The sequence below is a fragment of the Formica exsecta genome, unplaced genomic scaffold (assembly GCF_003651465.1).
Source record: "Formica exsecta isolate Colony F162 unplaced genomic scaffold, ASM365146v1 scaffold15, whole genome shotgun sequence".
In the NCBI taxonomy this organism is placed as follows: Eukaryota; Metazoa; Arthropoda; class Insecta; order Hymenoptera; family Formicidae; genus Formica; species Formica exsecta.
This window is the reverse complement of record NW_021848825.1, coordinates 764,614-791,331: the sequence shown is the minus strand read 5'-3', so window position 1 is coordinate 791,331 and position 26,718 is coordinate 764,614. Positions and strand designations below refer to the sequence as shown.

The 26,718-nt window shown below is 33.0% G+C and overlaps 6 protein-coding genes across 10 annotated transcripts in view; 3 read left to right on the top strand and 3 right to left on the bottom strand.

The window, feature by feature from the left end:
- LOC115232858 overlaps nucleotides 1-3,178 on the bottom strand; it is a 53,088-nt gene extending 49,910 nt beyond the window's left edge. Inside the window, exon 1 of the mRNA XM_029803004.1 lies at nucleotides 1,122-3,178. Coding sequence (XP_029658864.1) covers nucleotides 1,122-1,440 — 319 coding nt within the window. The 5' untranslated portion in view covers nucleotides 1,441-3,178. The remainder of the gene's footprint in view (nucleotides 1-1,121) is intronic.
- Nucleotides 3,179-3,774: 596 nt separating this feature from the next.
- LOC115232857 (probable medium-chain specific acyl-CoA dehydrogenase, mitochondrial) lies at nucleotides 3,775-8,061 on the bottom strand. 2 transcript variants are annotated; one of them, XM_029803002.1, is made up of 11 exons: nucleotides 7,871-8,061; nucleotides 7,533-7,702; nucleotides 7,123-7,201; nucleotides 6,048-6,215; nucleotides 5,853-5,953; nucleotides 5,626-5,706; nucleotides 5,393-5,523; nucleotides 5,203-5,311; nucleotides 4,969-5,109; nucleotides 4,615-4,890; nucleotides 3,775-4,508 (listed from the first exon to the last, which is right to left on the bottom strand). In XM_029803002.1, exons 2-11 carry the CDS (start codon nucleotides 7,545-7,547, stop codon nucleotides 4,356-4,358), a joined length of 1,254 nt encoding a protein of 417 aa, XP_029658862.1. In that variant the 5' UTR covers nucleotides 7,548-7,702; nucleotides 7,871-8,061; the 3' UTR covers nucleotides 3,775-4,355. The 2 variants fall into 2 exon arrangements, with proteins under 2 accessions (XP_029658862.1, XP_029658861.1); XM_029803001.1 differs by having other exon boundaries at nucleotides 7,533-7,646.
- Nucleotides 8,062-11,107: 3,046 nt separating this feature from the next.
- On the top strand, nucleotides 11,108-12,219 carry LOC115232794 (ejaculatory bulb-specific protein 3-like). The gene is made up of 2 exons (XM_029802902.1): nucleotides 11,108-11,374; nucleotides 11,806-12,219. The coding sequence occupies exons 1-2, from the start codon at nucleotides 11,179-11,181 to the stop codon at nucleotides 11,970-11,972; spliced, it is 363 nt and encodes a 120-aa protein (XP_029658762.1). The 5' UTR covers nucleotides 11,108-11,178; the 3' UTR covers nucleotides 11,973-12,219.
- A 220-nt stretch (nucleotides 12,220-12,439) lies between these two features.
- On the top strand, nucleotides 12,440-14,705 carry LOC115232793 (metallophosphoesterase domain-containing protein 1). Its single transcript, XM_029802901.1, has 5 exons — nucleotides 12,440-12,838; nucleotides 13,038-13,182; nucleotides 13,360-13,636; nucleotides 14,005-14,231; nucleotides 14,335-14,705. The coding sequence occupies exons 1-5, from the start codon at nucleotides 12,716-12,718 to the stop codon at nucleotides 14,460-14,462; spliced, it is 900 nt and encodes a 299-aa protein (XP_029658761.1). The 5' UTR covers nucleotides 12,440-12,715; the 3' UTR covers nucleotides 14,463-14,705.
- Nucleotides 14,706-15,103: 398 nt separating this feature from the next.
- Nucleotides 15,104-24,817, bottom strand: LOC115232730 (ribose-phosphate pyrophosphokinase 1). Of its 4 annotated transcripts, none has more exons than XM_029802782.1 (8): nucleotides 24,227-24,817; nucleotides 22,179-22,386; nucleotides 21,351-21,534; nucleotides 19,686-19,748; nucleotides 18,250-18,273; nucleotides 16,397-16,620; nucleotides 15,981-16,314; nucleotides 15,104-15,861 (listed from the first exon to the last, which is right to left on the bottom strand). In XM_029802782.1, exons 1-8 carry the CDS (start codon nucleotides 24,291-24,293, stop codon nucleotides 15,769-15,771), a joined length of 1,197 nt encoding a protein of 398 aa, XP_029658642.1. In that variant the 5' UTR covers nucleotides 24,294-24,817; the 3' UTR covers nucleotides 15,104-15,768. The 4 variants fall into 4 exon arrangements, with proteins under 4 accessions (XP_029658642.1, XP_029658644.1, XP_029658643.1 ...); XM_029802784.1 differs by lacking the exon at nucleotides 24,227-24,817 and adding an exon at nucleotides 22,634-22,779; XM_029802783.1 differs by lacking the exon at nucleotides 18,250-18,273 and having other exon boundaries at nucleotides 24,227-24,813.
- LOC115232731 (ubiquitin-conjugating enzyme E2-22 kDa) lies at nucleotides 23,385-26,660 on the top strand. The gene is made up of 5 exons (XM_029802786.1): nucleotides 23,385-23,729; nucleotides 25,182-25,334; nucleotides 25,698-25,780; nucleotides 25,991-26,154; nucleotides 26,243-26,660. Exons 1-5 carry the CDS (start codon nucleotides 23,667-23,669, stop codon nucleotides 26,380-26,382), a joined length of 603 nt encoding a protein of 200 aa, XP_029658646.1. The 5' UTR covers nucleotides 23,385-23,666; the 3' UTR covers nucleotides 26,383-26,660.
- Nucleotides 26,661-26,718: the final 58 nt, after the last annotated feature.

Here is a 26,718-nt window from a genome sequence, read left to right as displayed (position 1 = left end):
CAGTCAGAATGAGCAACAGAGAAGAAACAGGAGAGTAGAGCGGTCGAAGAGGAGTCTTGTGAAGAGGTAATCGCGCCTGTATGGTATTGTGTCAGAAAAACTTGTCTCGCAATCTCTCGCGCTGCGACAGAGGAAAGGGAAAGGAAGAACGGAAAAGGCGTAAAGATAACCGAGAAAGAGAGACAGAAAAGAGGAACAGATGGAGGAGAAAAAGGAGAGGGGCAGTGTCGACGTAAATAAAGAGTCTCGTTTCGACGAACCGCTATTTTGCCCCGCGAAGGGTCGGTGCAACCAGCAGCAGCAGCAGCATTCATAAAAAAAGCGTTTGAAGGCTGTCTGTTCTAAATTCGAAACGACGATGACGATGACGACGACGGAACAGGGAGGCTTAGACTCGCGTGGGATTTCGCGCGCGACTCGAAATTTACTCCAAAACGCCTGTTGCGTCATTAAGACGCTGCCACGTATATAGCGCTCTAATTAAAGCGTAAGCCATGAATTATACGAGAGAGATCGCGTTTTTTATCTATTACCAACAAGCTTGCGACGCACCATTCGCGAGCGCTTCGCGTAATCGTGACCAGATGCACTTGGAATCGAATCAAATCGCATGACGAGCGTATTAAGCGAGTTATCTTTAATTATAGATCCGTTTTTTCGATCATATCGAACGTCTGCCTAAAAGGCATATTTATCCTACGACGTTTTATTTCCTTTTCAAAATGACTCACGCGTGTTTGCCCAAAAAGGAAGGAACGAGTTTGTAAGTATCTGCGGATTCGGAAGTGGATCGAACATCCATTCATTTGGAGCAACGCGATGCAACAGACGACAGAGGATCCAAGACACGAGGGAAAAGGGGGGGAGAAGAGGAAAAGGAGAGGGAGCAACTGCCAGACAGAGAGTGCGAGATGAAAAAAACGCGGAGCGGGAGGAGAGAGAGAGAGAGAGAGAGAGAGAGAGAGGGGGGAGAGGCGAAAATTGATAGACGAGAATAATGAGAGAGCGAGAGGGGAAAATATGTGCGAGTGAAGCTGAAAAAGAGGGGAAGAAGGGGGGTTTGGCAAGCGGCTCATTAACGATAACAAAGGCCCTAGATGCGAGAGAATCATTGAGGTTACCTGTGACATCATTGGCGGCTACGTCGGCGATGAGATTGACTCGCTGTCGTGTTTGTTGCTGCTGATGTACCTGATGCAGGCTCTGTTGTTGGGACGATCCCGTCAAGGACAGATTACCGGCGTTCGTAGCGGTACTTTCCGTCAGGATCACCGTCGGCGCCACGGCGGAGGAGGAGGACGACGCCGACGGCGACGACGACGACGATGACGACGACGTGGATGATTCCGCGAGAGGGCCCGCCGTCGTAGCGATGCCGGTATTGTTGTCGAGGATCGTCGCCGCGGGCTCACCCCCGCTCTCCCCTGTCCTCGTATCCATTCGGCCCCCGTATATGCCAGCAGACAGACGGACAGACAGGCAGGCAGGCAAGGAGTCCCTCCTCCTCTCTCCTCCACGTCGTCCCCGCGAGCGTACGCACTTATCCTCGAAAGAACACCTACACTCTTTTACGTGCTCCCTTTCGATCTCTTTCTTTCTTTCACCTTCTCTCTCTCTCTCTCTCTCTCGTTCGTTCTCTCGCTCCTACTCTCTCTTTCTTCGCAATTCCGTCCCGCGGTAGCGCGCGCTTCGTTCCCGTCTTTTTCCACGCTCCTCTCTTTCTCTCTTCTCTCGCGCTCAATGTCTCACTCACACTTTCCCTCTCACGCTTTTGCCCACGAGGGCCCTTCTCTTCGTCGCACTTGCGCACGCTCGCGACGTGTCTTTCACCTCACTCTCTCTCTCTCTCTCTCTCTCTCTCTCTCTTCTACCGTCTCTTTTCACTGTTACGCGCCCCGCGCGCGCCGTGTCCGACAGCGTATCGAAACTGCACCGCCGCCTCGGTTAGCTCGCTCGCTAGCTCACTCCCTCGCTCCGGCGGCTTTCTTCGTCTCTCTTTCTCTCTCTGTCTCTCTATCTATCTACAATCCGTCGTCAGCCGTCGTACGTCGGTGTATCACGGGACGACGGCATTGCACCGCGCACGCACACGCCACGCTTAGAGAAAAAAATGGAGGAGTTCGCGCGCGTATCTGTTAACCTCCTGTCCGTCGGCCCGTGAAAAAATGGAACGTTAGACAAATGTAGGTCTGTAGGCCACTTCACTTACACTTTGCATCGGCACGGGCACTCCCTTAGTCAAGCGAGCGTCCGGCGCACTGTCGCACTCTGACAGCGCGAGAGCCGTCAGGGCCGTAACGAGAGTTGCCACGTGTCTGCATATCCCGTACGACGCCGAGTCTTGTAATTTTCTTCGACGTATCCTCCTCGGGTACGATTGTCGGACGCAACGTCGCGGGTAGACACGCGAGGATAGACGCGTCGCGATTAATTATCGCGAATTGAATTTCCGCCAACTTCCGTTTCGCTTCTGCAGTGTTTGTGGCGGGAAATGAGCTCGATCGCGCGATTAGAGCCGACGCACGCGATTTACGCGAGTCTAAAGACAGATGACCGCGATAAAGCGCAAGGGAACCGCGTGTCACGTGAGCGCGATAATCGTCGACTGTTCGTGAAACGGAGCGCACGTCATTTCGATTCGCAATCGGACAATCGACGCGTTATCTCACGGGGAGGGTGATGTTATACAAGACCTACCTACGTGGCGTTCTCATATGTACGGCAGTGGGCCGAACGAAAGGGAAAACCTAATCGCGGAAACATAATCTCGCAAACGCCGGCGCTCGCTTTCTCGCTCGCTCGTGCGCGTCGTCGCTCGAGACGGCACGCCATCGCGTCAATCTTCTCGTTGTCGTTCGACGAAAGGGAAAAGAGAGAGAGAGAAAGAGAGAGAGAGGAAACTTTCGTTTCGCAAACGAGGCAAGAGAACGAGCCAGCATAACACGAGACAGGCCACCCGGTTAGTTCGAGGTGCCGTCGCGCGTCGCCTACGGCACTGCGCCCCGTCGGCGAGCTCGTCTCTCGCGGACGGAAAGACGCAATTTCCAAAAGGCAGGCCTCCCCTTCCCCTCGCCTCGCCTCGCCCCGCGTCGTCGCGATCGCGTAGCTGCGTGTGAATCCACGTGTTGACCGGACCGTATCGCCGTACGCGATACTTTTCGGTCGCGATCCCGCCTGTCACGTACCTCTCTCCTCCTCCTACAGTGACGGTCGATTTGCCGCCGCCGCCGCCGCCGCGTCGGATACGACCGATGGCTTAAGCTCTAAGTAGGTCAGCTGCCGCAATGTCCGAACGGCCGGCGCGGGCCGACCTTACGCGGTGCACGTTGCATAACTCGTCACCGCGCGACTTCACCGAATATAACCGCGTGAAAAACTACGATTCGACGGACATAATGCGGCGTAATCCGTTTTTCAACGAACAATGCACTTGACTAACGCACTCGCGTTCGGCGCGCCCGGCGCCCTCTGTCGCGGACGCGCGCCCGATTTGAAACGATCGGGACGCGACGAGAACACACACGGGCACAGTTTGTAATTCTTTGACCGATGATTTAAAATTTAAACAGATCGATTGCACGTAAAACAATGCAACATCAATCGTTTTTCTTGTAATCCATTTTTTTCTATTTTTCGCACGGAATATTGACAATTGTACATATACAAACTTTGAAACTATTGAGAAACAAAAACTGAAAATAATTTTCCGTAAATTTGAGATTTCTGAACGCTTTTTCTTCTTTTTTTAGATACAGTCAATTAAACGCAAATGTATAACAGATATTTATTTATTTTTAAGAAGGTTTTACTGAAATACAATCTCTCTCTCTCTCTTTCTTAATGTAAGGAGTTATCAAAAAATATCTAATAGAGAAATTGAAATGTAAAAAAAATTGGTAGAATATGGACCAGTAAAATGTTCGCTGTAGAAGAAATAAACATCAAATTGCTTAAAGTATCAAAGATAAATCAAAAGTTTATATATATATATTTTCTAGCACTCTTTTATGAAGGGTATTATGAAAGCCCATCCTTCTGTCATTACAGTCTTTTCGTTTTTATACTTGCAATATTTCCTTGAATAAAAGCGACTTGAATCAAACCATATCTTCATATACATCATCTTCACAAATATCCATATAAAAAATTTATATAGCTTATCTAAAGACAAATACAATTGTGTTTATGAGATATATATATCTACAAGAATATAAAAATTGTTCAACACTCGCATCTCAATATCATATATAAAATATATCTTAAAACTTTATCATTGTAAAACTTATAAAAATATCTGAATAAATTTTATATTTTGATTGTGACAATATGATTATTAGATGACGATATGATTAATCTCAATTGTTTCTTTGTTTGGCTTCACGGAACAGAGCACGTGATATAATCAACCTTTGAATCTGTGCAGTACCTTCGTATATTTGAAAAATTTTGGCATCACGCATAAGTTTTTCTACTGGATATTCAGTATTGAAACCTGCACCACCATAAACCTGAAAAAGAAAATTGTTACATGCAATAAATTGTAGGAAAAATATATATATGTACTCGATCTTTAAGAGAGCAAAAAAATTCTTTTATATAAATTATCGCATTCACCTGTACAGCGTCTGTAGCACATTTATTAGCTATATCAGCAGCATAACATTTTGAAATACTCGCGAGCATTGTAGCATTTGGTAATTCTTTATCGGCAGCCCAAGCTGCCTTCATCCATGACATTCTGGAAGTTTCAACACCAATAGCCATATCAGCCAATATAAAAGCGATAGCTTGATGTTCTGCTATCGGTTTATCAAATGTCTTACGTTCCATTGCATATTTCGTTGCTTCATCCAGAGCTCTCTGAGCTAAACCAACAGCCGCTGCTGCAACCTATAATATGAATATGAAGATGTGCAAACCTTTTATATTCAATTCATTCAATATCTGATGTCATGAATAGAAATATACCGGTGATCGGGTTTTGTCAAAAGTCTTCATAGCTATCTTGAAACCTTGACCTTCTCCCAATAATACATTTTCTTCAGGAACACGAACATCTTCGAATGTTACCATTCGTGTGTCACTTGCTCTTTGCCCCATATTCAATTCCTTTAAGAAACGAAAAGTGGTTAATAAGACTAATAAAAATTCGTATTTTAACACATTCAAATAAAATAACAAAAAATTATTATCAGATATTACCTTACGACCTGGAGTTAAACCATCACTATCACGTTCTACGATGAAGCCTGTAAAAGCCTTAGAAGCTGGAGCTTTTGGATCAGGATTTGTTCTCGCCAAAACAAAATACCTATATAATAAGAAATTGTTAAAAAAAAAAAAAGAAAGATTTCTATAAATTAATATCAGATGTTTAAGTGTACTATTTTACCAATTAGCAACACCACCATTTGTAATCCACATTTTTGTGCCGTTAATTATCCATTCTTTCCCTTTCTTCTCAGCTTTAGTCTTGATACCTGCTACATCAGATCCTGCACCAGGTTCAGTAACACAATATGCCTGTAAAAAAATAATATCGTTTAATTTATATATTACATTAAAGAAATATATATATACATACATATATATATATATATATATATATTTGAAAATTTAACACACCGCAACAAGTGGCTCCTCTATTAGTCTTCCAAGATATTTCTTTTGTTGTTCCTTGGTTCCAGCTATGATGACTGGAGTTTGCTGAATAAATAAAGACAAAAAGTTTCAATATTTTCTCTTAATATATTAAATAATTTGATTAAGAGACATATATCTTATTAAAATAATCTTATTAAAATTTTGTGTGACAAAGAAGTGAAGTATGTATAATAAATAAAAAAACTGACTCCAAGACTTGAAGCATCTATTGCAGTTGTTATTCCTGTACAACCATAAGCAAATTCTTCTGTAACTAAGCAGCCATCGAAGGTATTACTTTCCAAACCACCTATGATATAAATAATATTGAATTATATTTTTACATTGGCAGATATTATTCTTTATTCCTATAACTTTTCAAATATATCACAAGTCAAACATACCACAATGCTGTGGAACATGTTTATTCAGAAGACCAATGCTCCATGCCTTTTTGAGAACATCCCATGGATATTTTCCAGTTCTATCATATTCTGTAGCTACTGGAATAATCTCTTCTTTGACAAATTTCCGTGCTAGATCCTGCATTTCTCTTTGAGTATCAGATAGTTCTAACAATTCAATAAAAAAATTGTGTTTTTCAGTCAGATATTAATGATTCATGCAAATAATATAATGTATAAATATATGTAATATAGGACAATATGCAAATATAAACCTGCAATGTTTTGCACAACATTTGTATTCAAGGGAAGAGTGTAATAAGTTTTATTCTTATTTGTTATACAATTTGTATATAATATATATATATATATATAAAATTTTTTATTCCAAAAATTAAATTTATTAAGAGATTTGTATTTTTTTCATCTGTTGGAGTATAAATATAAATAACATAAATGTGCCATTTATTTTTGCATATTTTTAAATATAAAAATGATTCAATACAAAATACATCATAAAACTAAATAAATATATAATAATACTTTACACAAAGTAAGAAAATATATACTTATAATGTTTGTATATGTATATATATGTTGTATTTATATATATTTTATTTTTATTTTATTATATATTCTAAGGCAAATGCAATTTGTGTATGTCGTTGAAGCAATTGGAAAAATATATAAAAAGTTCATATAAGGGTTAAAATTTTTATTTTTTAAATTAAGAGATTAAAAGCTTTGAATAATTTATTTGTAAAAGTAAATAAAAATATTGAAAAATGACAATGTCAATAAAACAAATTTTATTTAAGATTTTGAGTTTTTATATATATGATATTTGGTATCCATCTGATATACTGTACATAAAACAAAGATTGATTTATTTTCTTAGAAAAATTTAAATGTGAATATATCCAAAGCCTTTAGGTACAAGTACTTATACGAGTCAATATATAAAATATGTTCTTCATAATCTTAAAAATTGCTCCAAATCAATAAGGAACTAGATTTCTTTATTCTTTTTACTCAAAAGAAAGAATTGATATCATGTATAAATATATATACTAACCAAAATTATATCCTTGGATAGATTCAGCAGCTGCTGAGAATGGACGTACCATTTTTTGGTATACTTTTGGATTGAATATCTGAAAATTGATGTCGAGGTATATGAGCGTAATATTGACCATATAAAAAACTTATTCAATAAATCGCATACTAAACATCTTAGCTATTTTTTAAGATCTATTCTTTGCAGTTACAATATGTTGCATTTTCTACATACAAAATGAGATAGATATATACCAAAATACTAGAGGAAAAAAAAAGGAAAAGATGAATAATACAGAAGGTTCAGTTACAAAAAACAAACTTGTACTATTCTCTATTTATACTATGCAATAAAGTTATAAAAATAGCATAATGTACAATTTCAATAAAACAAATAAATTGAATGATTATTGCTCTTTTGTTACTTACCTTTTTAAGCATCATAGTGGGAGTATTTAATTTTAGACAGAATGAAGAACAGATATTATTGAGATTGAATATGTTCTTCTATTTGAAAGAAACTGATGACTTTGCGAAAGAAATCTGTTACATATAGATATCAAGGTTGTTATCAAGATGGTAAAGTGGAGGGGACAAATCTATATTCACATTTGTACAGGTTAAAGTACAAAGTAAAGAGACAGAAATAATTAAATTATTAATATTCAGCTTAAAATGATGAATGTTCAAGCAACAGTGACAAATCGTTTAATAATTAATTTCTTTTATTAAATATATATCTTACGATAAACTATAATATAGCTTACATGTAATAAAAGATGAAAAACAACAGTGGAATATTACTAATAGAATATAACAATTTAATTTTATTTATGATTAGGTTTTTATTTTAATATTGAAACGTTTCTCTACAAATATATAAATTTCTCGATAATTACGAAAGACAACTTGAACAACAGCAATAAAAATTTCAGAGTTGGCTGGTAACTATCGACCAATGACGAAAAACACATACTCTACATTCTACATGAACATATATATGTACCTTAAATAAAGGCAAACGCTCGGTCTAGATATACTATGTCTATGGTCTAGATATACTATGTCTATGCATATATACCTTGTATTAAAAAAAACCGTAGCCCCCTTTTTCCCTGCATGAGAACACGAATCGATATATTTTGTTTATCAAATGAGATCGGTAAATTAGAGAATAATTGAGAAGATTAATATAATCGATTGTCGATAATATCACACTAACATGAATTGACTAAATCGCTAAATTATAAGAATTGCTTAGGCCCTGCGCACAATAGAAGAAATATTAGGAATAGGATTAAAATATTAAATATCAGGAGGAGCAACTTGGAATTATTTTACTTCAAACAAGGGAACAGAATGGATTAACGCATAATGAAATAAAAAAATAAAAATTAGAAATAATTAATCCATCCCGTTTCCTTGTTTGAAGTAAAATAATTCCAAATTGTTCCTCCTGATATTTAATATTTTATTCCTATTCCTAATATTTTCTCTATTGTGCGCAGGGCCTTAGCTTTATCCTATATTAAAGACTGCTGGCCTTGAATAAATTTTCGTGACTACGAAGTGGGCCCGATGGGCCCGGAAATAATAAAATATTGATGACATTATCGGTTTTGATTGCATTAATTGAAGATAATTACACGAGTTATTTATTAATTTTTATGCGATTATTTTTTAGTTCATCCAGCTAATATTGTTTTATTATCAAAAATGTAATATATATATAGATATCTTTTATGTAACTGCCTCAAAAATAACAAAATAAATATTTTATTGTTCCAAATTACTAATGATATATACAGGGTGTCAACAAACTGAACAAAAAAGTCCTTTATTATTTTGCAATTTTTGCAATAATTATTGAAATCAAACTTTCTGTTGAAATATATTAATTAGAAAAAATTGGCGAATGAGCGCGCATTTCGCTCGGCTAGACCGTAGCCGTAGAACGTAACGTACGCTCTAGGCGTGCCAGCAGCAAACTTCGCAATGTCGCATGGCAACGAAAAGTTTGGCCTTGCGAGGGAGAGTCGGGCGAAGCCAATTTTTTAAATGCATTAATGTATGCATAATACATTTGATACATACATTAGATTCAATACATGCATACATTAAATATAATTTGATCATTTCGAAGACAATTAAGAAAAAATTATTAGGGACGTTATTGATTATAAATGTAAATTAGAGATAAATTCATGGTTTTTATTAGGCTCGCAAAACAGTCAAATAAAAATAAATATAAATGATAAATAAAAATGAGATGACGTAATCGTTAGATGATCATAGTTCAAGAATGTTTGAAATATGTTCTTGGTAGCAACCTTTGATAAACATATACTTCATATTTTACTCAGAATATACAGGGTGTCTGGTAAAGATTGCGCCAACATGCGCCTCGTGAGCGGGTAGAGTACAGTAAATTGAACAGAAAAGTCCTTTACTATTTTGCGATTTTTGCAATAATTATTGAGGAATTAATTAAAAAAGATTGACCAATTCGTGTATTCGCGCGGCGAGAAAAAACGGTACAGACATCCCAAAAGTTTGCGGTCGCTAGGCGCGCGAGGAAGTTTTGGGAGAAACGCTCTACAAATAACCATTACGTACGAGCGATACATAACGATGGATTCTCGCGTCCTAGCAACCACACATCAATGAGTTGTCCTTTTTTACTACGCGCTTATACTCACACGCGAATTGGTCAATATTTTTAAATTAATTTCTCAATAATTATTACGAAAATCGCAAAATAATAAAGGACTTTTCTGTTCAATTTACTGTTCTACCCGCTCACGAGCGTTGGCATAATTTTTACCAGACACCCTGTATATACGACAAGTACGGTTTTTTTTTACAATACATCGTATCACATATCTTTACGCAATAAGCACTTTGTTAATGCAAAATTATCTCTAGAAAACGTTTTCATGAATAATGGATGGAAAACTTATTGATGAATAATTGTTCATTATGTTTCTGTCGCATGAATAATTGAGCCGTTTGATTTGAAAGTGGCCTAAGTCCATTTGTCAATTATTTCCGGTTGCCCGTGGTTACATGTACAACTTCAAGTTATCTATCAATAAAGCATAAATATTAATTAAAAAAATAAATGGACTTAGGCCACTTTCAAAATAAATGGATTGATGGAAAAATATGATAATGTTTAACCTATTATATGTTTTGCATCCGTGACAATATCTGAATGTGTTTCGCAGTTAAACTCATTGTTTGTACTTATTAGAGATAAGACTCAAGAGAGTTCAGTTATTACGAAAATATATAATTCATTCGTATTTTTAACTCGATCGAATCTTTCAAATACTCACTTATCCGTATATTCTTAAAAAAGACAATATTTGTCTTTGTAAATGTTTGTTCTTCATAGAAGAACTCGTGAAATAAAGCCTAAAATTACAAAATTACATTAATAAAGTTACGCGAAGAATAAAATTATTATTTATTTGTTTAAGAGATTGAAAGATTAAAAAAAAATTCTTAAAAAGCGTTTTGTTTCTTTATATAAGGGTCATTTAATATTTCTTATTATTTAGGATTTAGATAATTGATATTCTCTCTCTGTATTTAGAAAAAAAAATCATATTTTTTCATGTGTACTATTATATATAAAAAGAAATCTTGTCCTCCATTTTGATATATTGATTTTTTTCCTTTCTCTTTTTTATAAGGTAAAGATGCAAATAAGATGCAAATTAATATGAGAAATGAATAGTAATTTATTTCTCAAATCCAAGAAACGAAAATAAAATTAATAAATTTTTTTAAAATATGCAATATAATGTGTCATTATATAATACGCACAACACTAACCATTACTGCTAAAAGATGTGTTTTTTTTTAATCTTTCCCAATCAATTCTCTATATCTTCTTTTTACCTTATTCATAATTAGAAATATATCATCATTAAACTGTCAGAATCACTAACTGTACTATGACCATCTCATAATTTTTTATATCAGTCAGTTCGTATAAATAAGATGTACAATCTCCATGGAATACTTAGTATCTTATTACGAGAGGTAGTGCGCAAAAGTGTAAAAAATAATGGCTCGGCTAAACTATATCGTAGTGATCATTAGTATTGCATTAACATGCATTCTCGCAGAGGAATTATATTCCGATCGATACGACGGCGTTGATTACATCGCAGTTTTTAGCAATCCCAAAATGCGACAACAGTATTACAAATGTTTTATGGATTTTGCACCATGCAAGACAGCTGACGCAAAATTCTTTAAAGGTATGAATATCTCACTTTTATCGCATTATTTTTTTCATTGCGGATTCTTTGATTTTATGGAATCAATTTTTTAATATAATAACAGTCAAGGCAATTATATTTTTCAAATAGTTAGCGATTGAAAATATAAGATATTTGCTGAGTTAAATGCATAAAAAAGCAAGCAAATATATGTAATTATATGTAAATATATATAATTTTGACAACAATTTTTTGTTGAAATAGCAAAATTCTTTGTCTATATATATTATTCATGATCAAATATGCTTGTTTCTAATATATGAATTTTTGGAGAGATAGCTCTCTCTCCAAAAAAGTTTCTTAGAAGTACGACAAATAAAATTAATTTTTAGTCTTTTTTTAGGGAAACTTTTTTTATAACAAAGTTAATTAAAATCAATAAATATCAAGCTTTTTTATTTTATTTTTAGGGATTATTGGCGAAGCTTTTCTAACCGAATGTAAGAAATGTACTGAAAAGCAAAAGCAACTTTTAGATTTCATGGTTGACTGGTATACAACAAATAAACCCACTGAACTGCAGGATCTTATTACAAAGACTATTGAGGATTTAAAACAGAAAAACGCCAGACAATAATTGCTGATGATAAATACTGACAAAATGGACATAAATATCACGTAACAGAAGGAAAACAGTGTATGATATCATCTATAAAATTATTAAATACTTTATACCTGGAGATCTTTCCATTCAGAGAAGAGAGATAAACTCCTTTAAGAAAAATATACATGTTATATAATTAATAAAATGTACTCCCCGTTATAAATAATGATATAATATGCAGTATTTGTATTGTTAGAATAAAACATCTATAAAAGCAGTTTTTAAATTTCGTTTTATTTATTGTAATGTATAATTATTTCAATACGAATCACTCTGCTTATTTACAATTTATTTTATAAGTGCATATATACATATTATACACAAGTGCTTGCAAAGTATTATTTTATTAGAAAATAGAAAAATGATAACATAAAATAAAATTCTTATACATTTTATTTATATAAAATAGCACTAGTAAATTTTAATATATTCTGCAATAGCAAGAATCATGAGAGAAGGTGTATGTATATGTGCGTTTAAATGTCTATATATTGACGCGTTCCAAACCAAAAGTTCCTAACAGTTTCTAATCTCAAATGAAAAGCCGTAAGTACCCACTAAATGCCAAATGTATATGAATATTTGGTTCGTTTTATCATGTGACAAAGAACATATTTAATAACATTTTATATGTGAGACAAGAGCACGCAAGAAAACATGAATGAATCTCGTGTATAATAGCGCCGTAATAGTGGTTGTCACATTTAGCTGTCAGCATGAAGATAGCTATTCATCCATTGACAGCTGATCCGACAGCAGCCTGGCGTGAGTTATCTCAGTATCAAAAAGTTGTTAAAATAAATGCTAAATTGCCGACGACCGAGGCACCGAGTGATAAAGTACGTCTGATAATTTTTATCGTCCTGATATTTTTATACAGAAAAATATATGTATGTTAACCTCAAAAATATCTTTATTTATTTTTATATTTTTCACATTCAAAATTTTTAAATCTCTATTTTTACAATTGCTAACATAAATACGTCTACCTGAGCAACGTATATTTAATTTAAAACGATAAAAAATTTTAATTTTTAGTTACGCATAGTATGTATGAGTGATACACACTCACTCACACCATTCATAAAATTTAATATACCCGCCGGAGACGTTTTTATTCACGCTGGAGATTTTACGAAATGTGGTAGTTTGCAAGAAGTTATAGAGTTCAACAATTGGATAGGTAAATTAATATATATAAATATTAATCTGTAATCTGCAATATTATACTATTATAACTTAATGAGTAATAAATCAGAAAAACCTGTAACTATAAAAACCATTATTTTTATTCATTAATGGCATCTTGAATTTTTAAATTTAAATCATAGAAATACTAACATATATTGTATAATTTTAGGTAACTTACCACACAAACATAAAATAGTTATAGCTGGCAATCATGAACTTAGCTTTGATCCCACATTTACGCATCCCTTTTCTGTGCACACCAGTGGCGATCATCAGAAACATACTGGAACCAGCATACTTGACAATATACCCACCTTGGGTATGTCAAAAGACATTCTTGCTGAAGCTATTAAAACTACTAATGTTAAAGATTATCTGACAAACTGTACATATTTGGAAGATTCTGAGATTGTAATACATGGAATCAAGATATACGGTACTCCATGGTAAATACTTTGTCAAATTAGCTTTGCTAAAAAACTTTCTAGCAAATAAATATGTGCGTAAGCTTATTAAATAAAAACTTATATAACTCAGAATTGAAAAAGTTAAGCTTTTATCTATAAACATTTTTGTATCGTTTTTAAAATATTATGGAAAAGATAATTCTCATATATTTAGGTTCTAAGATTAAACAATATACACAAAATATATTTGCACAGCTTGTCTAAATTGTGATATATTGTAAAAGATAAACCATCAGAATTGTATCAAAAAATTGACTATCTTGAACATTTATGAAAAATATTTGTAGAAAATAATTTCAGGTATAAAAGATTTCTTATTTCTGAAGGACATTTCATTGCAATCTTAGGCAACCAGAATTTTGTAAATGGGCATTTAATGTACCACGTGGAGAAGCATGCCTGTCAAAATGGGAATTGATTCCATCAGATACAGATATCCTTGTAACACATACTCCTCCTGTAGGTCATGGAGATCTATGCTGTAGCGGAGTACGCGCTGGATGTGTAGAGTTATTGTCCACGGTACAAAATCGTGTGAAGCCCAAATACCATGTATTTGGTCATATACATGAAGGTATAATGAAATCTTAAATGCAAAATCTAAATATATATATATATATATATATATGACAATATTTATATTATAAGTTTTCCATTTATGTAATTTTATTTTACAGGATATGGTATATCGTCAGATGGCAAAATAATATACATTAATGCATCTACATGTGATTTAAATTATTTGCCAAGTAATTCACCAATAGTATTTGATATAACGTTACCTCCCGGTGTTAAAAAATCGTAAACTATCAGATTAGATAACACCAATATAAGAACACATTAGATTTTTCTTACAAGCTTGAGAAAAATCCACACATTATCTATATACAATTATATAGAGATACAATATTACATAGAGAAGTTTCTCTTGCCTTAATTTAAATATGGAAAATGTATAAAGCATATGATATAAGTATTAATTTGTTTTTCTTTTTCATACAATTTGTAATGATTTAAAATCTTAATAATATTAAAAATAAGATATCCATAAAATTGTATAATCTCTTTTTTCTTAAAAATATATACTCTATTACCTCCTTTTCTTTTTGTTTTATCTCTTCCTTTTTTTTCTAATATGAATAAAAATTAGTTTTTATTTTTCAAATTTTCAACATGATTATAATATTTTGACATCTTTTATTAAAAAGTGGTCAAATATTAATGAAAGAATCTATTATAGAAAAAAGAATTTTGTGGTATCTCGCATACATATATATGCTTCTTTAATAAATACTACTTTTTACTCTTTATACATTTATTGCTATACCTAATGGAGTAACAATAACATTTTTTTCATCAAATAAGAAAAGTTTGCTTCCATATATCATAGTCATATTAAGCTAAATTATGTTGGTCTGGAGTTATTTTCTAAATAAAAACAAAATCTACATTACAAACTTTTTTTTATTGTAATATGGCTGATATATTAAATATTAAAATATGGTCGCATTAAAAGAAAACACGACCATTTTCTTATCTATGATAATCACAACACAATAGGGTTATTTTAACATAATTACGAAAATTTATTTATATATTTTTAGCATCAATATATGAAAAATTTTTATATGCAGAGATATTACAAATTACAAATTTTTATTTAAATACAGGATATTAGAATTAGTAAATTATGTTTCCTGAATATTACGTGCGGTGCGCGCGTATTGAGAACATCTAATCATATTGACAAACATTTTAATATATTAAATTATTAATAATCTTGTTATAATAAAAGATCAACTCCTCTTTTATTTTTTTAAGCAGAACAACTGATAAGGATGCTACAAGTTATATACAGCAGAAGCTGCAACTTTGATCACAACAAAATTCCAACAAGACAAAGAATTATATATTCTTTCTACTATCTATAGAAGTTCGAAGAATGCTTGGGCTACTAAATTTTAAAGAAAAGAAAATCGACTTATATATCTAAATCTAGTCTTCTAAAAATTTATCATGATTCTGCATTGATTAGTGTCAGATTTACTGTTAGAAATTCATGAAAAAATAGAACTAATATAAATCTCAATTTAAAGTAGGAAGATTTTCATCTAATACGGTACATTTGAAAACAGATATGATACAGATTCACCATTATGCGTCCGCCTTACGGCTTCAGCAAACATCATCGATACGTCAATGCACTGAAAGATAAAATTAATGCTATAATGTTAGAATTAAATTACTCTCTACAATATTATCATCACTATTATTATCGCGATAAGAAAGTATTTTATAGTATGATTTCTTGAGCGACAGTTACCTGAATCTTTGGGCAATCTTTCATGTGACCATCTTGAGGAATAGTATTGGTCACTACCACAGCCTCGAAACAAGCGTTGTTAATCCTGCTGATTGCTGGGCCGCTGAATATACCATGCGTAAGTATTGCGTAAACCTTTGTGGCACCAGCTTCTAATAGCTTTTCCGCTGCATGACAAATAGTACCGCAGGTATCGGCCATATCATCTACGAGAATCGCGACTCTGTCTTTAACATCTCCAACTAATACCATACTAGCGACTTCATTAGCCTTTTTTCTTTCTTTATGTATGAGCGCAAACTCAACATTTAATCGATCCGCGATAGATGTGACTCTGTAAAATAAAAGAAGTGTTAGAAAAAAAAAAAAAAAAAAATCTTCGATTAGAATTTCGTCTTTTCCTTCCCATTACTTACCTCTTGGCGCCGCCCGCATCAGGGGAGACAATGATACTATTTCGCCATTCAACAATATTCTCCTTAATCCATTTGAGGACAGCTGGCTCGGCAAATAAATTATCAACTGGGATATCAAAGAATCCTTGTATTTGACTAGCGTGTAAGTCCATTGTGATAATGTGATCAGCACCCGCTACGGAAAGCATATTCGCCACTAGCTTCGCGGAGATCGGCGCGCGACTCTGTAAAACACATTTCGATAAGATAAGTTTTGAGAATTCGGACGAGTCCTTCAAGTCCATTTGCAACTGGAAATATCCTGCAATTTAAAGAAATTGCTATTAAAATCTCATAAAAGCACGCCGAAAACATATTACGAAAAATCGAAAAAAGTTATAAGCCCCAGTCTGTTTGCTATCTTTTGAACTGAACAAAAATTTCACAGGATACAATATCAATTAATCTCTACTGCCTATAAGGGCTTTTTTTAAGATATAGGATTTGATTTTTACTTAAATATTGGAAACAAATTGCCAAAAGAGATTTTCTTTTTTTCAGAGGGGACAAAATATGAATAAAATGGCCATGTAGTAAAATATTACTTTTTTTCTCAGAAGATATACATTTATAGAGAATAAATTTTGATAAAGGCACAACGTTGCAAATGCACCCCAGTTAGACTCTAAATAACTATTGTAAGTGAAGCAAAATATCTAAGATTATGAACGCAAAACGAAACACAATGCATCTCGGTCCCTTACCCTCATATAGCAAAGGATGGTATGAGATGAACAAGAGGGCAAACATTCATAATAAGTACATATTACAAATATAAAAATAGATTTTAATAAATATAGATATATCAGTATATATATAACCCTATGTAATATCAAAGATATATTATGAGACATTTTTATGAGAAGAAGCAATTTCTCACGAAATACTGCGAATGATATATTTCCACAGGGTTGCGATTTATAGCTGACAATAGTGAGTTTTGGATTTTGGCCAACGGAAACGGAAACGTGTAAACAAATTGAAACATTTGCAAGCAGGTGTATCGATTCGTCATCGAGACATATGTCACGCACATTCTATTTCATACATACAACCATAGATATATAACCATAGATATTCGTATTATATATATATATATATATATATATATTGCGAGTGCATATCTCTGACATTTGTGCAAAATTATATAAAAGAGAATTTATAATTGTAAATTAAAATATATCTGTATTAGTACATTGTCTTTAATAAAGAAATGCATTGTGCAAATGATAGGATATTTTTAACATGTCACTTGTGATATATGAGTGTTGTACATAAAGTTTACAAAAGACCACATTAATAATTATTTCAAGACATCTTTTTATAATTACTATATTGACAGGATATAAGTTATTACAAAAAAAAAAAAAAAAAACACTGACACATTCCTACACTATTTAAGCATTAATAAGGATGGACGATACTTGATTAGTGCACTCGGACAATAACACCGATTTAAACCTCAATAATTAGTACCCAATGAAACATACATATATGTACGCGTACCCTTAATACACCCCATATACTCCGCGTACATTATACTAATTGCGAACAATGTACTGCAAGTGTACTGCTATTATATTAATATTTTGCCCTCTCATTCGGATATCAATATGCTTTGACCAAATGTTTCATTCATTCATTCATACATGGGGATACCAATGTGCTGTATAGCAACAATATTATATAAGTTTGGTTAGTCCTACAAAGAAAATTTTCATCTTAATTTCAAAAATCAATATTACAAATCGGATCTTTGATCGAGTTATCATTGCAAACGCCGCACTCGACAATCTCGTTGCTATTATACTTACTGTAGACAGGTCGGGCAGAATATCCTGAAAATACCCAACTATTCAGAATCTTAAAAAGATACACACAAGTTTTCTTTTCTAATAAGCATTATAGCCAATAATGTTTTTTTATCTCTTTTCACTGTAGAATAATTTAAAAATATAACAAATGATAGCTAATAACTGTCTAACATAACAGCTGATCCAAAATTATAGAATTTTTTAAGTTTTATCTTATATATATTAATCTCATGCAGTACCCAAATAATACTGAAAAGATGCCCATTTTTGTTGTAAAATAATATATAAAAATATCATGCAAATAAATATCTTTTTTATTTAATTTTTACTTAATAAACTTAAAATAAATATATTGAATTAACAACGAAAAAGAATATATATATAAGAAATCTTATTTGTGATATATTTAATGTATAACATTAACCAAATGTGAGATATCAGAAATTGATAAATTGACGCAACAACAGAAATGTGCATACAAGACCCCCCTTGAAGAAATCTAACACGAGTTTTGCAATACCCGTCCGGGTTATCCAACATCTGATAACCTTTTATGTTATTATTGAACAACATGCTTGGAATGTATGCATTTGCAGTGCTCAGATGTCTAAAACATTTGCTATTTGTCTTGTTACAAACATTTTATCATAATTGCATTAGTAATGATAAGTTGCTAAAAATTATACCTCTATATTTATATGCATAATATATAATATTATAATATATAATATTATATAATCATCTACATTTTTTTTGTATATGTTTCAAAATAATATGTAGATGTTGATATTAAAAGCAACGAATGTTTGTTTCAAAATAAAATTCCAGTGACACAAATCTGAGTTAACATAACTTGTAGAAACTTATGTAACTCATGATTGATTTGTACAATTTTTAAATGGTTATATAAATAATATTCTTTATTATTGTTATAATAATAATTTTGATATGACTTTTATATGTGTATAATATACAAAATTTTTTGAAATGTTATTACGAATTTCATTTATTATATTAACATGCATAGTTTACCTAGTTTATTAATATTATCTCTGTATATATATATATATATATATATCTCAATTGACACTTGCAATCGTAAATCAAGACAGCCAATATAACATGATATATCTACTTTCATAAAAGATTAATGTCTTTATTAGTTTTGCCTATCAGAAATGCAAAAATATATCCCTTAAGAATATAAAAAAGAAATTATGACAATCAACAAATGATGAAAGTCCAGTAATATGTAAGTGTATCTTTCTCCTATCCGGTGCAGCCAATGATGTAAAGCCGGCAAAACATAAGCATATTTTATATATGACAATGAAAACAAATTTTGCGTTCCAAAAATGATATTACTCCACTGGTCTGTTAAAAGCTATGAGAGAATAAGAAGATATAATAGATAAAAAGGGACCGCCGCAAGTTACCCTGAATTTCCACTCGTTCGACTTCATGACAATCTGATTTTTAGAGTCTCCACCATCATTGCCCTGTGAAGATTAAAGAAATTAAAGAACATTAAAGAAATATAGCTTCTTCTTCAAGACAATGTTTCCTCCTTATTACTTTCGCCTTCTTTATCATCCAAACATTAATTTTAAGGTAATATTAAATAGAACAGAAACTGGAAACATATTTTACAAAAGACATAGATTTTGCATACTTATGTATAATATTATAATATAAGCAAGTTGTTGTGTTTGTATCATATATATTAAAAAAGTGGCAACATATTCTTAAATAAAAAATCATAAAATAAAAGCTGGAGGAAATTTTATGTGCATATTAATTATGTGTATATTAACTATTTATATATCCATGAGACACACTTAAATTTTGTTGAAAAAATTGTTGTACAAGTTTATGTTTCATTTTTTAAATTAATGTCATCAATTTTTTAAACTATGCAAGTGTGGAAACTAGTGGAATTAATATTCATTTATTGTGTAGACTATAATTATATTAATTGATGGATTAATTAAACACATATTAGTAACGATTGCTATTGTAAAAATCATTATAGCTTATAAATATATGCATTTACATATATATAAATATAATGGTATATAGTATATATGTATATGTATACCATTGAGTGAGATTATAAAAGCTATATTTAAAAAAAACACGTCTTTTAATTACTAAAAAGTATTAAGCATCTTATATGAGTGTGAAAAAGAGATATCTTATATATTGTACACAGACAATAAAAAAATATATGTGTATATGCATATATGATGTATGGTTTAGTCTTTGATGAGATATAAAATATAATTACTGTTTTACAAAGATATTTACAATAGAAATGTAACTTTCAAAAGTATTTTGAGAATACAATTTTTCACACACACAAATTTTCGCAACTACAAATGTAGATACAATACATGTATCACATGCATAATTACTATTTATTATTTCATATATTATGATTTTAAATGACTCATTATATATTGTTGGTATAATCTCAGTGAAATGATATTTAAGTATATACATTAAAGAGAAATAAATAATACAATTTATTAAAAAAATATAATACTTCGGAATACTTCAATATGTTAATGTAGAAATTATTAATTTATTGATATCTACACTTATACCTGATATATAAAGAGAAAATACAAAACACACAAAAATAATTGAAACAAATAAATTAAGATTGGCTCGTTTTTCCTCTCTCTCCCTTAGAAAAATCTACAGAAAAATATTTAGGCCACTATGAAAATTGTCAAGCACTGGTATTCGTATGATACAGTGCTTAAAGTATATTACTCGTAATAATGTCAAGAAATTCGTTTTCAAATAGCAGAGTTAATTTTGCCCCTAACTCAACTAAAGTTCTAGTCCTCCTCAACTAAAAGTTGATAAAGAATGTATGTATTAAGTACTATCCTATTAATATCAGTGCTTAACGATAATTTTTAGTAGCCTAAATATCCTTATTTAAAAATAACTGATCTACATAAAGCATTGTAATTACAAATTAGTATTATTTATTAGTTTGTATACTCTATATATATTTTATTAAACTACTTACTTAGAGCATAAATCTAGCTAAACAAAGAATTATTATTTTACCCCTTTCTTTCTCTTACCTTGTCTTTTTTATCCTGCCTTGCATAAGGAAAACAAGGAATGACTGCTGTCACTCGAGATGCGGAGGCAATTTTGCAAGCGTTGATCATGATCAGTAGCTCCATTAGATTATCGTTTACCTCGCCGCTTCCACTTTGCACGATATATACGTCTTCGCCACGGACAGATTCTCCGATTTCCACACTAGATACAATTAAATCTTGTATTTTCTCAATATATGAGAACAATATATAGCGTATTAAGGAAAGTTTCAAATTAAAATTTTCGAATAATTAGAAAATATAAGATAAAAATAACGTTATTACGAGTATTAAAATTATTTTCGACAAATGAAAAAATCTATATTAATATTTGAATATTAGTAATGCGTATTACTGAGCGCTCGATGCGAAAAGCGATTATGAAACCTTTCTCTTTTATCAACACATGTGATGTAGCGTATTTCGATCTCGCACTTATTAGTCTCCATAATAAGAGCATAGGTATTCTAAAGTCTGAAAAATTATATCGTGAGTGCACGTGCTTTCACGTCTTTTGTTCGTATCGAGATATTACGGCGCGAATCGATACTTGTGGCACGTGGGAGCATCGAGTTAAACAATCGGAATTTTTCGGAGCGTTCGTTCATTTCCCAAGGAAAATAAATCGCGAAATGTATGAATATCAAGGGAAAAAGTCGCGAAACTCGACGGCTTTCACGCGAGGAGCTCAGCCGAGCGGAAAATACGCGATTCGCGTGTAATGACATGTCGCGATTACATTGCTAGGGTCTCGTGCAATTGGCAGTATACATAACGTGGTTACGGCGGGATAACGTAAGCCATTACCATGTCTCGAGGTTGCTGAATTTCTTCGTGACAACCTTGCCGATGTCGATGCCGAGCCGATCCACGATCCGCTGGGCGAGATCCGGATGCGAGGTCCCGCTGAAGACCTTGATATTCGGCATTCTGCTCTGCAAGCCACGCACACGTGAATTTTCCAAGTTTGCGCGTAACAAACTCTTGGCACGCACTGGCTGCGACACGGGCATCACTGAAACAGAAACCACCGGGACGGTCGACCAATCGTAGCTCGGCGCTTGTACCGGATATGACGTCGCTCGGATCACGCTCCGCCTACGCGCGCGTGATATTAGCGCTAGCGCGTCAGAAGCACCGCGGCCGTTCTCTTATCGCAGCCGATATCCCCGCTTATTTCGCCTTTTGTGTGACGCTTACGAAAATTCCTTATCTCTCTGATAAGGAACGCGATCGAGCTTACGTATTGCGTAAATATATACCGTCGATTGTCGATGTATACATCCGGGCGCGCGCGCTTCGCTCCGTCTCTCGCAAAGGGCCCGTCGTCAATGATCGATAAAGCGACGCGAGAATTGCGTCTTTTGCGCGCTCTCTATCTCTTTCTCTATATCATTTTCTGCCCATCGGATTCTTTTACTCCTTTTTTTATTCATCTTATCTCATCGGATCGGTGCGCAATAGAAACGCGTTTTTATTTCCGATTTTGCCGAGTCGCGCACGTGTTTCCGCTCCCCGCGCCGGATATCCTTCTCGCGTCAAACTTCTCGAGACAATACGCTGCGCATTTTATTTTTATTTGTGTATTTTTTTTTAAGTCTCTCTTTTAACTCTCTATTCGAAATTATTTGACACGGTACATCTAAAATTGGAATCGTCGATATCTCCTCACTTGTTTAGTTTATCAGATATATATGAGGATTCTATATTTCCTAAACGCCTCTGACATTCCTGCGTGTTAATCTTTTTAATAAATCGATGACACACAGATACTATACCCTCAAGGAAACTTTTCCATTCCTTTGCCAGAGTTATTTCTAGACACCATATGTGATTGTATTTCTAGATAGGTATCCTACCGATTGGCGCATACACATGTGACCGCCAAGCTAAATCATCGCGTTGAAAGCTCATGGAATTCGGCGAGGGCGCAGTCGCGCGATGCGACGTGATTCTAGACAAAATTCAAAAGGAGCGGGCGCGAGAACGGGTGACAGTCAACTTTTGCCTTGCCTATCAATGTGGCGCCGGCGGCGCTGATCGCAATGATGATAAATTGCATGTGTATGTAACGCGGCGGCGTGAGTTTCTCGATACAGCTACGGGTTAGGAACGGCGAAGGCTGTTCACGGGGGTGACGGGCAAAATTCGCAGACAGGTTAAGCATCGACGCGAAAAGACGCCTCGTATGTCGCGACGCTGAGCTCCTCGAGAGAACGCGTAATCCACGAGTGCGTTCATTCATTCGTGAGCGACAATGATATCGTGCTAACCGTCCCTACCGATTCGGGAGCCATGGCGAACATCGCGGCGCAGCGAATCAAACGGGAATTCAAAGAGGTTATAAAGAGCGAGGAGGTGAGTGTGCGAAAAGTCGTGGTGAACGCGGAGAGAGAGAGAGGGAAAGAGCCAGAGTTACGAATCTCGATAAACGGACGGTAGATAAAAGCTCGTATCGTGGTTATGCAATCTCTGCGATCGGGAATATTGTACAAAAATGTAATCCTTATCCAGCGATTGAAATATCAATTAGGATAAAAAAATCGCCGATCATCTGTTGTGTCTCGTCTTGTCAACTGTCATCTGTATATTCCGTCTTTTTCAAGAATATCCGATGAGAAAGAGAAAGAGAGAACGCAAATCGGGCATTGGTTGTTTATTGCGTCCAAAATACCTCGCTGTGCTCCTATTATTTTGTTAAAACTATTTTCGTAGCAATTAAATTATTGTGTTTCATGTCAACAAAGTACCATGTATTTATCAATCATAATATGTATTAATGTGTAGTATGCAATAATCTTTTTATTTTATATCTGTTTAAACTATTGAATATAGATTTAGAAATGTACACTCACCATGATGTCTGAGATCTCGCCTGCATTGAGATCCTTTAGTAGTTTTACACTTTTTCAGATTGCTCATTCTGTGTATTCACATGAAAGTTTGTTGCGATAAAATGTATCCACATGTCTCTTCAGGAAATTGAATTATGTCAAGGCATCACAAATGCCATACCATTGACAGTTTTGTGAATTATCACTGAAAAGTCGAGATTTCTCTTATCATGCAAAATGTCATAGGTTATGATCACATGTTTATTGTGAAAATTATTGCGAAATTTATGACATAGAACCATATATTATATAAACTTTACGTAGGAGCATAGTTTAGCAATATGTTTGCTTGCTCTTATAAGTTTTTATCCATGCTGTAATGACATGTAACCATTTTTTATGTTTTTCTCACTGGAAAACAGATGATTGCAAAACAAGTGTCATATATGTATATTGAAACTGTCAAAAACATTCCATTGCTATACTACTATGATTTGAAGTCTTCTTAAGTTTCAATTGTTTTTAAATTTAATATCATTTCCATTTCTAATAATTTTTTCTGCCAATATATATCGATCATTTAATTATAAACTTTTGAAATTACGTTTGTGCAATATAATTAATGTATTTTGTAATATATTTTTATGTTTTAAATATATATGTATGAAACAGAATTTTATAAACATTTTTTTTTATATTTACTTAACAAACTTATAATTTATAATAAATTAATGTTTATAAACTTTGCTGAAATATAGCTATAGCTATATTTACATTTATTCTTTAACTGTAACAAAAAAACGGCCTATCAATTTATTTCTCTAATGTAATATATATTTTAAGCTATTTTTAATCATGTTAACTTGTAAGTATATTAAAAAATTTTGATGTTCCAAATTGTTATATATAGCAAGACTGCAATAAATATTTGTAGCAACTTGATTTTCTAATATTCTATTTACTTGATATTTAATAGATAGCGAAATGTGCGATTAAAGTTGAATTGGTCAACGATAGTCTTACCGAATTAAAGGGTGAAATTGCTGGTCCACCAGATACGCCGTATGAAGGAGGTAATTTTGTGCTCGAAATTAAAGTTCCCGAGACATATCCATTCAATCCTCCCAAAGTAAGTTAACATTTTTGAAAAATTTGTGAATAATACTTATGCAGTTAACATTCATTATTTCTAATTATATTATATACAGTAAAAGAAGTTAAATTATAATACAGATATCATAAACCTATAGCTATTGTTGAATTAATTATTAATTTTTATATCAGTTAGGCTACAGCTATTATTTTATTCCATATAAAAATCAGCAATATGTTTATGTATCATTATTGTCTCTAAGTTTTAATTTCTATTTTATTCTATTAAGCTGTTATAATAAATAAAGTAATTATTATTTATTTATGTTCTTTTCTGAAAATGTAAATGTGATTTAAAAATATTTTGCATTGCATAAATAATAAGATTCTTATTTTGTAGGTACGTTTTATAACAAAAATATGGCATCCTAATATATCTTCAGTCACTGGTGCTATTTGTTTGGATATTTTAAAAGATCAATGGCATGTATTTTCTCCAAATTTAAAAAACAAAAATATAAATATATCATTCATTTTCGTTCTACTTCATGTCAATTCTCATGCTGAATGAAAATATTGTATTTAATTGAGATTTATTAATATAACGTTTTTTATTGTATATTTTATATAATATTAAGACTACAGGGTACAGTTATATGGTAGACTAACTTCATTTTTTTTTACATATTTAAGGGCTGCTGCAATGACTCTGCGTACAGTATTACTGTCGCTACAAGCATTGTTATCTGCAGCAGAGCCTGATGATCCTCAGGATGCAGTAGTCGCTAAACAATATAAAGAACATCCCGAAATGTTTCGGCAAACCGCCACACATTGGACATTTGTATATGCAGGTGGTACGTGATATATTTCTGTGCATACTCACGTTCATATATATATACACATATAGTATTAGGATCTAAATATGATTTATATTGATTTTAGGACCAGCAAAAATGCCTGATTTAGATGACAAGATAAGAAGATTAACAGATATGGGAATTGAAGAACATAATGCGAGAGTTGCTCTATCCTCATATAATTGGGATTTGGAACGCGCTACCGAGCACTGCCTCTTCAGTTAGTGATAACTACATAGTTAATCTGTTACATCCAAGCACCATTCATTTTGTCATTAAGAAGTTCTTGTAATAATCATGTTCGGATATTGATATTATTAGTGGTTTGAGACAATTGGTACTTTGCACCTAAAGTGACAATATCTGATACAAAAAATATCACCAGGCAAGCATTCAATATCCACCAATAGTCATTTATTTAATTTATAACATAGGCATGAGGAATAATTAATAAAAAATCATAACATGAATCAGTTAAATAAATTTCAAGTATTTTTTAATAATATATGGTTTATATTACATTCTACTGAAATTCCACATTATTGCTTAAAAAAATTAAAT

What these genes read in the sequence shown, in the direction of transcription:
- LOC115232857 (XM_029803002.1), bottom strand. An exon ending in TATCCAAGGATATAATTTTG is followed by an intron (nt 6,216 to 7,122) that starts GTTAGTATATAT and finishes TTGAATTGTTAG; the next exon opens with AACTATCTGATACTCAAAGA. An exon ending in AATGGTGGTGTTGCTAATTG is followed by an intron (nt 5,312 to 5,392) that starts GTAAAATAGTAC and finishes CTTATTATATAG; the next exon opens with GTATTTTGTTTTGGCGAGAA.
- LOC115232794 (XM_029802902.1), top strand. Translation starts at nt 11,179, where the DNA reads ATGGCTCGGCTAAACTATATCGTAGTGATCATTAGTATTGCATTAACA. An exon ending in TGACGCAAAATTCTTTAAAG is followed by an intron (nt 11,375 to 11,805) that starts GTATGAATATCT and finishes TTTTATTTTTAG; the next exon opens with GGATTATTGGCGAAGCTTTT.
- LOC115232793 (XM_029802901.1), top strand. Translation starts at nt 12,716, where the DNA reads ATGAAGATAGCTATTCATCCATTGACAGCTGATCCGACAGCAGCCTGG. An exon ending in CCGAGGCACCGAGTGATAAA is followed by an intron (nt 12,839 to 13,037) that starts GTACGTCTGATA and finishes TTTAATTTTTAG; the next exon opens with TTACGCATAGTATGTATGAG. An exon ending in AGAGTTCAACAATTGGATAG is followed by an intron (nt 13,183 to 13,359) that starts GTAAATTAATAT and finishes GTATAATTTTAG; the next exon opens with GTAACTTACCACACAAACAT.
- LOC115232731 (XM_029802786.1), top strand. Translation starts at nt 23,667, where the DNA reads ATGGCGAACATCGCGGCGCAGCGAATCAAACGGGAATTCAAAGAGGTT. An exon ending in ATCCATTCAATCCTCCCAAA is followed by an intron (nt 25,335 to 25,697) that starts GTAAGTTAACAT and finishes CTTATTTTGTAG; the next exon opens with GTACGTTTTATAACAAAAAT. An exon ending in GACATTTGTATATGCAGGTG is followed by an intron (nt 26,155 to 26,242) that starts GTACGTGATATA and finishes TATTGATTTTAG; the next exon opens with GACCAGCAAAAATGCCTGAT.
- LOC115232730 (XM_029802782.1), bottom strand. Translation starts at nt 24,293, where the DNA reads ATGAGCAATCTGAAAAAGTGTAAAACTACTAAAGGATCTCAATGCAGG. An exon ending in GATGCGGGCGGCGCCAAGAG is followed by an intron (nt 16,315 to 16,396) that starts GTAAGTAATGGG and finishes TTTATTTTACAG; the next exon opens with AGTCACATCTATCGCGGATC. An exon ending in AAGATTGCCCAAAGATTCAG is followed by an intron (nt 15,862 to 15,980) that starts GTAACTGTCGCT and finishes TTTATCTTTCAG; the next exon opens with TGCATTGACGTATCGATGAT.